Source organism: Tupaia chinensis, unplaced genomic scaffold, assembly GCF_000334495.1.
Source record: "Tupaia chinensis unplaced genomic scaffold, TupChi_1.0 Scaffold145860_1, whole genome shotgun sequence".
In the NCBI taxonomy this organism is placed as follows: domain Eukaryota; kingdom Metazoa; phylum Chordata; class Mammalia; order Scandentia; family Tupaiidae; genus Tupaia; species Tupaia belangeri.
In genome coordinates, this window is record NW_006205718.1 from 1,528,229 (window position 1) to 1,540,337 (window position 12,109).

At 47.0% G+C, this 12,109-nt stretch overlaps 1 protein-coding gene across 1 annotated transcript in view; it reads right to left on the reverse strand.

Moving 5' to 3' along the window:
* GALNT14 (polypeptide N-acetylgalactosaminyltransferase 14) overlaps positions 1 to 12,109 on the reverse strand; it is a 245,509-nt gene that overhangs the window by 15,262 nt on the left and 218,138 nt on the right. Inside the window, exons 10-11 of the mRNA XM_006168527.1 lie at positions 3,463 to 3,589; positions 916 to 1,008 (exon numbers count right to left, since the gene is read on the reverse strand). Of these exons, the coding sequence (XP_006168589.1) occupies positions 916 to 1,008; positions 3,463 to 3,589 (220 nt within the window). The remainder of the gene's footprint in view (positions 1 to 915; positions 1,009 to 3,462; positions 3,590 to 12,109) is intronic.

Below are 12,109 nucleotides of genomic sequence, written 5' to 3' on the forward strand. Positions count from 1 at the left end.
GAAAGAGAGGAGACCTAGAAACAATGCTTGGGATGTTCAGAGTAAGGAAACTGTAGGGACATCACGGATTTATGGTTTCAGAGGTGAAACTAATGTTGGTGGGTTCTGATTTAGTTCTCCAGGGAGTGATGGCTTTGACCTATAAAGTTTAGGCTAAAAAACCCCACCTCATCTGCTCAACAGCCTTCATATGACAAGTGAGAGGCATTAGTATGACAAAAAGCCATTGGATGCCCTCCAAAAAAAACACAAATGATAATATAAAAGAAGTCACAATTATTCTCTACTTCACTCAGCTCTGGGTTGAGGAATATAAAGTCATACAGTTTTGGAACCAGAGAGGGATGTGGGTTGAGCTTCCATCCCCTCTCTTAGAGTTCAGAGAGCTAGGGTAAGTACCTTCACTTGTATCAGTCTCAGTTTCCTCATGTATAAAATATGAGAAAAAATGCTCACTTCTCAGATGCTGGGGAAAACTCAGATACCTTAAACAATGGTATCTAGCTCTTAACAATCATCCCTTCCCCTGTCCTCTTCTCCCATGAAGCTCAAGCACTGCTGACTGGGAACTAGGAGGAAGAAACCCCAGCCCAGTAGGACCCAGGCTGACTAGTCCAGCAGTCAACCTTTCTGTTGGAAATCTCGGCCCATTGTATGAAGCACAGCTCAGCTCCCCCTACTGAGTGGGTGGCCTGGGCTGCCGCACAGTCATCCCACAATAGCCACCTAAAGTTCTGCACACCCAGTACATCTAAGGGATGTGAAAGAAGACCCTGGGCCCTGGGGTATCCTGTAGGCTCTGGGAGACCAGTCAGCTGACAGTCCTGTAAGGACCTGTCTGTCTATCTAAGGCCTATAAGCTGAATTGGGTACTTCTTGACTCTCTGCCCTCTTCAAACCTGAAGGGATACTTACTTCCCAAAGGGCCTCTCCAGAGCAAAAGGCCGGGCAGCATAATAATATTGCTTGTATTCATCCATCCACACTTCAGCTGTCCGCTTGGTGTTCCTGGGGGAACAGGGCATGTCAGGAAGGGGCTCAGAGGACCTGTAATGTATCCAGTACATACATGCAGGTTGGGCTAGCCACAACACCCAGGAGGGGGAATTCCACAGCTGAGCCCTGGTGTTACTGGCAAGCCCCGCCAAGCCCAGCCAAGCCCCATCTGATTTCCAAAGGGCCTTAACCCCAAGACACAGGATTTTAGTAATAACAGCAAGCCTTTCTCCCAAAGGTACAGACTAGAAAAATCACGCCAGAGACCAAAGTTCTGTGGCTTTCAAAGACACAAAGAAAAGGGCCAGGAGAACTAGATGCATCTCTTTGCTGCCCAAGTACAAAGGCAAGGCCTTTGCTGACCATCTCACCTCTGGCCATCCTCAGACTCTGGCTCACAGCTTCTCTTCCCTACCAGAGGGGAAGTGCTGAGTCCCCACCTCTCCAAAGGAGAGGGCAGCACACAGAACCTATAGGCTCATGCAATTAGCTTGGTGCAGGTGGACAGAATTAAGCAATAAAGTCATCTCTTTCAGATATTTTGCCAGCAACCTATAGCTTTCTAAGTCAAGTACTTGCTCTGAATCTGACCACAAAGGTCACAGAAAAGGAAACAGAGGCAGTCACTGAGGATACCAGTGTGCAGCTGTCAGGGATACAGGGGCCACAGGAAGGGCCCCAGACTAGAGAGGAAAGATATCAGAACACAGTCAGGTGGCTGAAGACCTGAACAGCAGCAGCACCTGCCAAGGACTGAGGAAAGGAGCTTGGGCTGTGACTGAAAAGGGAAAGTCCTACAGCTGCTAGTTCTAGTTTTGGAGCAGACCTTCAATGAAGGAGCACGACAAGCCCTTTAAACTGGGACCTGAAATGAGTCCTGTCCAGAGAGAGCCCAGTTCTTGGGGCACCAGAGGCAGTTAGTTACTACTGTCTCATTGGCCTCTTCCCCTGCCTAACCCTTAGCAGACTGGCAGCAGCTCAGCAGTCACCTATGCCATGTTTCTCCAGCCACTTAATGACCCAACAGTGGCTGGGGAGATGCCCGCTGGCCAGGGTCCAGTCTCAAAGACAACAAGCATCTGGAGCCCAACCCCTGCTCCTCCTTCCCAGGCTGGCCTCCTTCCAGGTGGCCACAGGGCTCCTGCACAGCCACACCGCTTGCTTCCACCAGATGTCCTAGTATCCCTTTACTTCTTAGAAACCCAAGAGCTGAGCTAGCCCTGCCTGTTTCCCTCCCTGCTCCCTAGCCAGCTGATTGTTTCATTGCCCCACCCTTGCCTGCCGGAGTTTTGCAAAAGGTACAGTTAATTTTTGCATTGCTAAAATTCCTGCCTCCTGAGAAGGCTGTGTCAGGAACTGAGGTATGCTGGTGAAACCAATAAAGGAAGCACATAGGCAAGGACAAGGACCCCAAACCAGGATGACGGCAAAAGGGGTGTGCAACTCCCTTCCTCCAAGGGGATGAAATGACAAAAAACCAAGGAAGCAGAGGGGATTAAGTGAATGAGTGAAGTTATCAGAAGACAAGAGACAGGATCAGAAGAAGAAGTGAGAGGAAAAGATTCAAAAGGCAGGTACATGACTTTTTTTTTTTTTTTTTTTTGAGAGGTTTTTGCTATAGGGTGCGTGTGCTAGCCAGAAAGACAGAGAGAGACAGAAAGTGAGAAATCACCCCCCGGGGGGATGGCCACACCACAATCCCTTCTCCTCCATTCTCCTCTCAGGATCTTGGGCACGCATGCACATGGACCTGGTGTGAGTTTAAGCCACCAGGTCCGGGACTCAAACCGTGGTCGACTACATGGGAGTCCAGTGACATAACCATTATGCTAACTGCTGGTCCCAATTATTTTTAAAGGAGAAGAGAAATATTTAAAGAAGAGAAAGCAAAGACAGAAGAAGAGTACATGAGGGAAGGAAGAAGAGAACGGGCAAGTGGGTTCCCCTGGGTTGCTGAGTTCCCCAGTATGTATGGACACATTGGCATAGGAAGCCCAGGTCTCAGGGCCCGTTCCAGCCTGGATCCTTTTTGTGCACTGGGAAGACCCTGGAGCAGGCACCAAGCTGCATCCACTTACACCTCCCCACTCCCTGAATCTTCCCCTAGTGACCCAGCCTGAAGGTGGGAACCAGGAATCCTCTAGATCTGGCAGGTAAAGAGTGTTGCCCCTTCCCCACCCCATCTAACCCCAAATAGCTGGAGCCAGAACCCTGCAGGATGGCAATGACCAGTGGCTTGAAGTCCCCAAGGCCGTGTGAAGGGCTCTGTCAAGCCTCAGGGAGGTTGATGGTGAAGCACACCCAGGGGTTCTCCGACTGTAACACTAGATGTGTCCAGCCTGACCTCCCCTGCCCAGGCAGGTCCAGGGGCATGACTTGTGACTCCCATTCTTCAGGCAATGTAACAGCACCAGGGGTGGCTACAACTCATCACCAACAAGACAAGCCCCTGGGCTATACACTTACTTTATATAGGTGTTGGCGTTTCCATCAGGGAAAACATACGGGTGCTTCTTCCGGAAGACATGCCCCACCCGGCTGCAGGGGATGATTTCTAGGCTGCCCCCGCACATCCACACTCGGAAGGAGATTTCTGCAAGACAGTCATGCCCCTCCTATTACCTCCTTTCACTGCTCCTCCAGCTTCATGGAATCCCAGGTCTAATGAAACAGAGAAGGCTCATTGCACCTGGCCTAGCACACAGTGACTAAGAGCAGACTCTGCAGCCAGACTATGTTCCCCAAGCTGGGCAACCTCAGTTTTCCTATGTGTAAGTGGGGATGATAACCCTAACACTTTGGAGGGTGGTAATGAATTAATATAGGAACAGTGCCGGGCACACTAGTCCCTGGAACACATTTAGCAGCCAGAATGGTAGGTAAGGCTTTTCTGGGATATTTCAGTCTGGAAAAGAGGAGCCTTGGAGGCAACAGGGGAGTTGCTTTTGAGTATGTGGAAGGTTTCAGAGTGAAAGATGGATGAGATACACTCCCTGTGACCTCAGATGATTAGAACCAGGACTCAGGAGAAAGAAATTCCATTTGAGAATATGGGGGCATTTTCTAACAATCAGGGCCCAGATGACTGTCATAAGAAGGGACAGGTAGAAAACTCCATGGCACGCATGCAACTGGGAAGACCAAGCTCCCAGAAGGCAACTGGACATGTATCCATGAAAGCGTCTACACCAAGCCTACAAGTCTACCTTTGGATAGGAGCCACCTGAATCATAGCCCAGGAGGAGAAGGAAGTCTGAGCAGTTACCGAGTGCTGAGAGCAGCTGTAGAAAATGCTGGAAGCCTCAAAGCTGTTGTTGAGGGTGTTCCCCAGGGTGGGATTTTGCACACATACTCATTTCCTCCTGCTTGGCTGCTGCTGTGCGGCCCTCAGAGAGGAGGGTGGGTAGAGTTAGCAGAAGCGGCTGTGATTAGTGTCTCTCTCCCCTGGGACTGCTCACTAGCAGGCTTAAAGCAGGGCTTCTGCCCCAGAAGGAGGCAGCAGCATACCAAGGGGGCTGGCAGAGTGTTTTGTCACTGTCATTCTTTAGTGCATGGCGATATTAAAAAGTAGGATGACTGTTAGTATGATGATTGCTTTTAAATTCTCTACAGACAATGCACCCCAGGACAGGCCGCCCCTGCACCTCCTGGGTATGTCACTGGTGGGGAAGCCAGCTTCTGATCTGTAGGAATTCCCACCTGGCCCATGCTTCTGCAGTCAAGCTGGAGGGTGGAGATAGGCTCATGACAAATCCATGCCTGACAGTGGCTGCTCCTGTGAAGGGCCATGTGGATGCAAGCCAGGTGTTCAGTGGCAGGGAACATGGTATAGGTAGGTATCCCAGGGTATTCCAGACCCATGCATACCCTGAACCCTCCGGCACTCTGCCCACACCTCCAGGCTACCCCGGGTTTCTTTGCCATGGGTCCTCTCTCTCACTGTCCCTTCCACTTTCTGCTTTTGGTCTCTTATTCCAGCTCTCCAAGCAGGTTCTTAAGCTCAGATTTTTCATCATGATCCTCACCTGCTCTCACTCACCTGTCCTTAGCCACCCTTACCTGTCCCCTACTGCCTCCTCCCATGTTTCCTTGGAAAGGCCCCTGAGTTTCAGGAAGACCTCCTTCACTCCAACCCTGTTCCCACATCGTCACACCCGCCCCTCTGCCTACTGTAGCTCAACCTTAGGAAGCTTGGATTTCCTTCAGGGTGGGGACAACATGGACCTGGGATGAAGGACTTCTCAAGATGGCCACTGAATGATGGCAAGCACATGGGGTATGGGGAAGAGATGAGAAGAGCTAAGCTTTGGAGTCTGCAGTGATCTACTCGCTGCATCCCTAGGAAACCTGCTTCAGCTCACGGAAACTTGATTTCCTCATATGTCAAACAAAGAAAATAAAAATACCCTGGAAGACTGCTGTCAGCATCAAATAAAATATGATTTTGAGAATAACTGTGTCAACTCTTAAGTGTGATTGAAAGATCAGTGGCAGTGATCAAGAGACACCCCACTGAAGCCAGTCTCTTTAAAACAGGGACACTGATGTGCATCGCCCACCTGCACCTGCTTCAAACTCCTTAAACAATTTACAGCTTCTTCCTCTGATCTCCTGCCGCACTGCATGAGATACTTGGAATTCATGGACTTAACATTTGAGGTTTTGACTCTCCATAAAGTGCCACGGTATGGAGCAAGCCGGCATTTGGCTGAGGCTCTGTCTGAATTGTGTGCCCCACACCGTGGTGTTCATGTGAGTCACCAAGCAAGGACTGAGCTCAGCCCACTGCCTGACAGCTACCTCTCCATCTTGCAGGGAATACCCTGGGGAATGAATGGGGTCAGCGTGTAAAATTATGCTGGTACATGTACATGTGAGTCTCAGGGTGACTTTCTTAACACATCTAAGGTCTACTGAGTTCCTATCAACTCCTCTCCAGGGACTCCAACAGAGTGTGTTCCAGTTCCCAAAAAAGGAAAACCATCTAATCTCTCAAAATCAGAGATAGTGTCCTTGCTTACTACAGATATAACCTACCAATTTTGTGCCAGCTTTCTTCTAAAGATATGCATATGTTTCAGCTATGGTCTCTTCCCTTCCATGTATTCAAATGAGACATATGTCCCTCCTCATTTACAAAGCAAATCCCTCCAACCTGTGCCTCCACTCCATCCTCCCCACCCCAGGCCCCCAGAGGCTGTTTCTTTCCCTGGGTTCCCTTTGCCCAGTATTTTGTTTCTTTGAATTAGGAGCCCCCATTTTCTTTTCAATCTTGGAAAGGGCCCTGGTCCTTTTCCACCTTCTTCTGGTCTCCTGGTGGTCTTCTCCTACCTTATCCCATGGCTCTGTCTTCATGTCTTCTGGATACTGCTTCCTTATCTGACCCCAGAGTTGACTTGATGCCGAGGGCTCATGTCTATCCCACAGATCTAGCTTCTAGAGACTGGCTGGAGTCTGCATTGAGGTACACTGGACCCTATCACACCCAATACATCTTTTACCCCTTACAGCATCTTCCCACAGCCCACTGCAACCCCATCTCCTTATCCTCTCTTCTAAAGCCATTCTTCCTCTTCCTCATCTTCTGGTGTCTGTTGCTTTAGTGCAAACATTTAGAGCAGCACAATTCCACAAACATTAGCCAACGGAAGAAAGTGACCCCTTCATTTACTTCTGGGCCAGGCTCTGCTAGGTTCTCCCTCAGGCGGTAGCTTATTAGTCCTCCTAACAACACTGCTCAGTGGTTATTGACGTCCTTATTTTACAATGCAGAAGCAGCTCTATGGGACCACTGACAGCTTGTAGCTGGGAATTAAAGTACATTTCCCCAAACTCCAAAATTCATGCTCTTGCCTTGACACCTCCCTGCCTCAAAACTGAACATCCACCACTGTCCAATACAGCTGTAGATACAAACATACTGACTTCAAGGCACTCACAAACTAACAAGAGTGACAAATATATAACTAGCTGTCACATTTCTACCTTATCAACTCACTCATCCAGCGCTGAAAAATGTCTGCCTTAGTTCTGCTTCAGGCCAGCTGCTGCTGCCCAGAGGAACCTACAGCCTGAGATGGGTTGAGAGTTTCTTGATGCTGGAGTCTGGGTTGTCATGACTGAAATGATTGGAGGCACATGGCCTGACACGGATCACTGTGCTTCTGCCAGATCAAGAAACAGTCTGGGGAATGCAACTTGGAGTTTTCTGATTATTGTAATGATTAATAGGAACCAGAGTGTAGAATATTTAAAACCCAGAACATAGCGTTGCCCTACCTTCATCTATTCCACCAACTTTGAGATAGTGATATTTATCCTGCGAGAATTGCAAGCCAGGCTCAATGGTTGCAGATATATGCTCAAGTCTTTGGGAAAGTCTTGCAGTTCTGCAGTGAAGCTTGTACAAACTTCATTTGAATGGCTGTAGACGGTGGTCTGAGGTGGTGGGCCTTCCTGGTACAACCTAGAGCTTCTGCTCTCCAAGTCTGCAGTTTTGCAGACTCATCATTTTTCCCGTGAGGGAAGACAGAGCAAAAGACTTTATGTAGGGATTTTGTCGGGGGTTCTCGCTGAGTCAGCACCCACATAATCTCCCTGGTGATGAATGTCATGCAGACCCAAATCCACTTTGAATTCCAGGCAGGAAGACATGTAATTATTCCTTGCTCATTGGGTGTCTTATTGTCTTACTTTCTTTGAACTTCAGGTTAATATTTGAGAGCAAATTGCCCTCCCAGTCTCTGTTCTCATCTCTTTCTATCTCTTCATCAATCCACCAGCTCTCTTAAGGCCCTACTCCTTCACCAGACTCAACAACCTTGATGAGCACATGAGTGGTAGGTAGAAATGCAGAGAAGGGTCAGCTTTGCCTCCAGGAAGCAAACTGCAGCTATTCACATGGAATCGCTTGCCCATACTAGTCAAGGTTCTAATTTCATTTTATAGCCTGGTTTTTCAACAAAGGCAAAGGAACCATTACCCATGGGTACTACTTAATGCACTCTTTTAAATGGAGCCTCATAAATTATATATGTACATATACTGTATACATAGTAGCGTTATCTATTCTACCTTTATCTAAGCTTACATTTGTTGAGGATGATGGGTGTAGAAAGGCCAGTTGTGGGCAGAAACGACAAACATTCACTTAGCTACTGTCATTTCAAGACCATACATATATATGTGCAATAGGGACCTTGCTTTCCAGTAACCTTTAAGTTCTCAAGGCCTTTTACGTCAAGAAGCAAGCTCTGTTTTTATTCTTTAACAAATATATGAATCTAAGTGAAGATAATCTTCTAAGTCCACAGAAAACAGCCTTGAATTTGTGAGCATGGCTGCCCTTTATTCACAACTGGGTCAGTCAAGGCTACGTGCAAGACTCTGCTTCTGGTTAAGTAACAGACATATAATGGTCACCAAGGGCCATTCAACTGCAAATGTCAGGGAGGCACCATTAACCCTTCCATATGCCCAGTGGAAAACCAGTGCCCTCTCCAATGAAACTCAATTAGACTTAGGGAGACTCAGGAGCAGTAGCAAAGATTGGTCTTGAGAGTTTGGGGCTTTGACAAAGTGGTACAGCTAAGGAACAGAGTAGTTGTCTGCTTTAGCTTTAGTCTCCATCTAGGGAAAAGATGACTTTTCATCAGCCTTGGTTAATCCTCAGATGAGGTCATTTCTAATCTCAAACCACCAAGACTAGGAAGGTGAAGTCAAAGCCAAAAGAGAAAGTATGATGAATAACTTATTTCAGCACATCAGACACAATCCCGCTTTTAACAAATGCTGCTCATGTGTAGCCTAAAGGGGACAGTAGCCAACCTAGGTGGAGCAGAGGAATTTGCATTATCTACTTAACTCTCATAATACACCTGTGATGTGAGGAGCATGAACAGTTTTCTACTGCTGCCCTAAAAAATTACCACAAATTTAGCAGGTGAGTTTGGTAGGGTCCTCTGTTTAGAGCCTCACGATGCTGAAATCAAGGTTTGATCAGGGTTCTGTTCCTTTCTGGAGGCTCTGAAGAAGAATCCTCTTCTGAGCTTCTTTAGGTTGTACACAGAACTCAATGCAGAGCTCTATCCTTGAGGCTGTAGGACTGAGGTTCCTTTAGTCCTGCTGGCTGCTAGCCAGAGGCATCTCTGTTACTTTCATGCTACCTCCCTCCCACCCCCCAATCTATAAGCCACCAATAGCTGGTCAAGTCCTTCTCATGCTCCAAGGTTCTCTGATCTCTCCTTCTACTTCTCTTCTGCCTCTGGCCTGAGAAAGCTCTCTGCTTTTAAAGACTCATATGAGTGGACTGGCCCCACCTGGGTAACCCAGGTTAACATCCTAATTTCTGGTATTGATTAGTGACTTTAATCACACTTATAATATCCCTTTTGCCATGTAAGGTAATTTCTGACAGATTCTAGGGATTAGGGTGTGGACATCTTTGTTGGGCCATTCTCCCTAAGCTCTCTTTACCAAAAGGGATCATAGGTTCCATTTTAAAGAACTGAAAATAGGCTTAGGGAGGTGAAGTAACTTTCCATGTATATTTAAATTAAGGCCTGATTCCACAGCTTATGTTCTTCCCCTCTCTCTGTCTTTCACACACACACACTTACCAAGCCAGACACAACCTGGTGTCCCTGACTGCATTTTGTGGATGGTGGGTGGTGGTGATTCCTCTTTGAGACTAGTTCCTCTCTCTTCTCAGCACCATCTTTTGTGCCTGCTGTGCTTTGGAAATTCCCTATTCTAAATTCAGGAATCCCAAATTCTTGCTCCATATATATGTCAACACCTCCTTATTAGAAGAATGCTCCCCCTACACACACACACACACACACACACACACACACACACACACATACTTTTTACCAGGCAATAGATTCCTTTGATCTTTTTAAAGACCAAAAGCAAAAAGATGCAGCAAAAAGTAAGCAGATACATTACACGTACTCTGTGTTATGTAAATTGAAGTTTAAGCATCCAATTTTAATGCAAATCAACTTCTAAAAAAAAAGTCTAAAAGCCACATTTCCTTAAAGTCTGCTCACATGCTAAACTGTAGATGTAATTATCAAAACTATTCAGCTCATCTTAGAAACACTTAGTGGGAATGATGGCACCACTGGGGTCGCATGTGTGACTACATGGTTGGGGGTGGGCTAAGACAAGACATGACTGTCACATGGCTGCTACAACCAATCAGACCAAGAGCTGCTTCCAAAAGATGCCCAGTGTGAGGGGGCTGGGAAGGGGTAGCTGAGATTGAGCCCAGCCATGAGCCCTGGTCAATAAGCACATATATTTTTCTGCTGTGAAAGAAAGTCAACACAACGCGTGCAAACTTACTGAGAACACACAGACAGGAAAGGTATCTCTACTTGCTGTTGTTATTCACTGTCTCATATTTAAAGGGAACCCTTGGACATGGGCTCATTTCATACAATGAGACTTAATTTTTTTAAAGTTTATTTATTTATTTAGAGGGAGGGAGGAAGGAAAGAGAGACAGAGAACCCCCACTGAAGTCTTCATGCTATGATCTACTCACAGTCTCAGCCAGCCTGGATCACAGGCATAGGAAGACCCTGGGTTCCTGTCCCAGAGGCTCTACTTGCATTACCACTGTACCACTGCCTGGCACCAACATATACTTTAAATGGAGTCTCATATATTGTATATATGTTGCTCCTCCCACCCTGAACTCTCTTCCCATCTATGTTCAGTCTCTCCCTTTTCAAACGTACTTGGGTGAGTACTTTCTATGGTTCTCAAGAACAAAAAGTTAGAGAACACAACTCTGGGAGCAGTTCCTCTTAAGAAGCTCTTAAAAAGCTCTTAAGAAGCCCCGGGTTTAGCAGAAGGCAAGGTGGCAGACTCAGATGACTAAATGGACAAAACCGAGGGTTTCACAAAGTTATTAGAAAATGCATATTATAAAAAATCATCTATGCATGCATTTCAAAATGCTTTTGCACCAAAATAAACTTGGATTCCATTTTCCATAAACTTTTGGAGGTACCTTATATGTAAGAGGGTTCAATGTAATGATAGATAGGGGAACTGGGTGCTTGCTCAAGGGCACTGAACCATGGAGAGGATGGATGAGAAAGAGGTAAGATAGGAGCATTCATCCTAGGGGAACTGCTCCCAGAGTTGTGTTATACTGTAGAATCAGCTGCTGCAGCAGAATCAGCTACTGCAGCAGAATCAGCTTTGGTGCACAGGGAGGCTCAGTCATGACAGAGGGTTGGCACATTCTAGGAGGTATGGGATATTCTGGGACTTAGTCCCTCTGTACTGAAGACTGGAGGGAGAGACAGGCTGATGAGGCTAAAGAGGTAGGAAGGTCGTGTGAGGAGCCCAGCTGAGGCACGTGGGCTTCTGCTTGCTTGCTCTACTCATAAAATCTTTGCCAAACTCGGTCCCCAGTGTCCATAGAGCAAAAGGGTCCAGATACTTCGAGATTTATCCCTAGGACACAAGGGAGCCACTTTGGATGCCTGGTCTCTGGTCTGAGTGGGGGAGTAGAATCAGCGGGATGTATTTCAGAAAGAGTACTGAGGCAGGAGTTATGGGAAGATGGATTTGATAGGAGTAAACAGAGGAGGACCATTTAGGAGAGTGTGGTGTGATGGAGAGAAGGAATGAATGTGAGTGACACTGAAAGGAGATCTTCAGGACTTGGTAACATGTGGGTGGGGAGATCTTTCCTACCAATACCCTGGAGCCAAGAGTCCTTCACTAGACAGGCTGCTGCCTTCACCCTCTCACACCGACTCTCTTCTGCAACTGAAATGTCACTCGTGCCCCATCCCAATCCCTGGTCATCATTTGGACCCTCTTCCAAATTCCCACCTTTATGTACGCAAGTAGCTCACTATTCCCACTGCAGATCTGGTCCTAGGCACATGATATACCCTCCATTGAAAAAAGCCCTGCATTTTCTGACATATCAAATGCCATGAAATAAATAAATAAATACATCCAGAAATGGCTTTGAAAGTGCTGTCAGCTGACTATAACATAATGGAACGCTGGGGTGGGGGAACACAGAGTGTCTCCTATGAGAACTGTCAGTGGTGCTTTTTTTGCAGTTTAAAACATTTTGT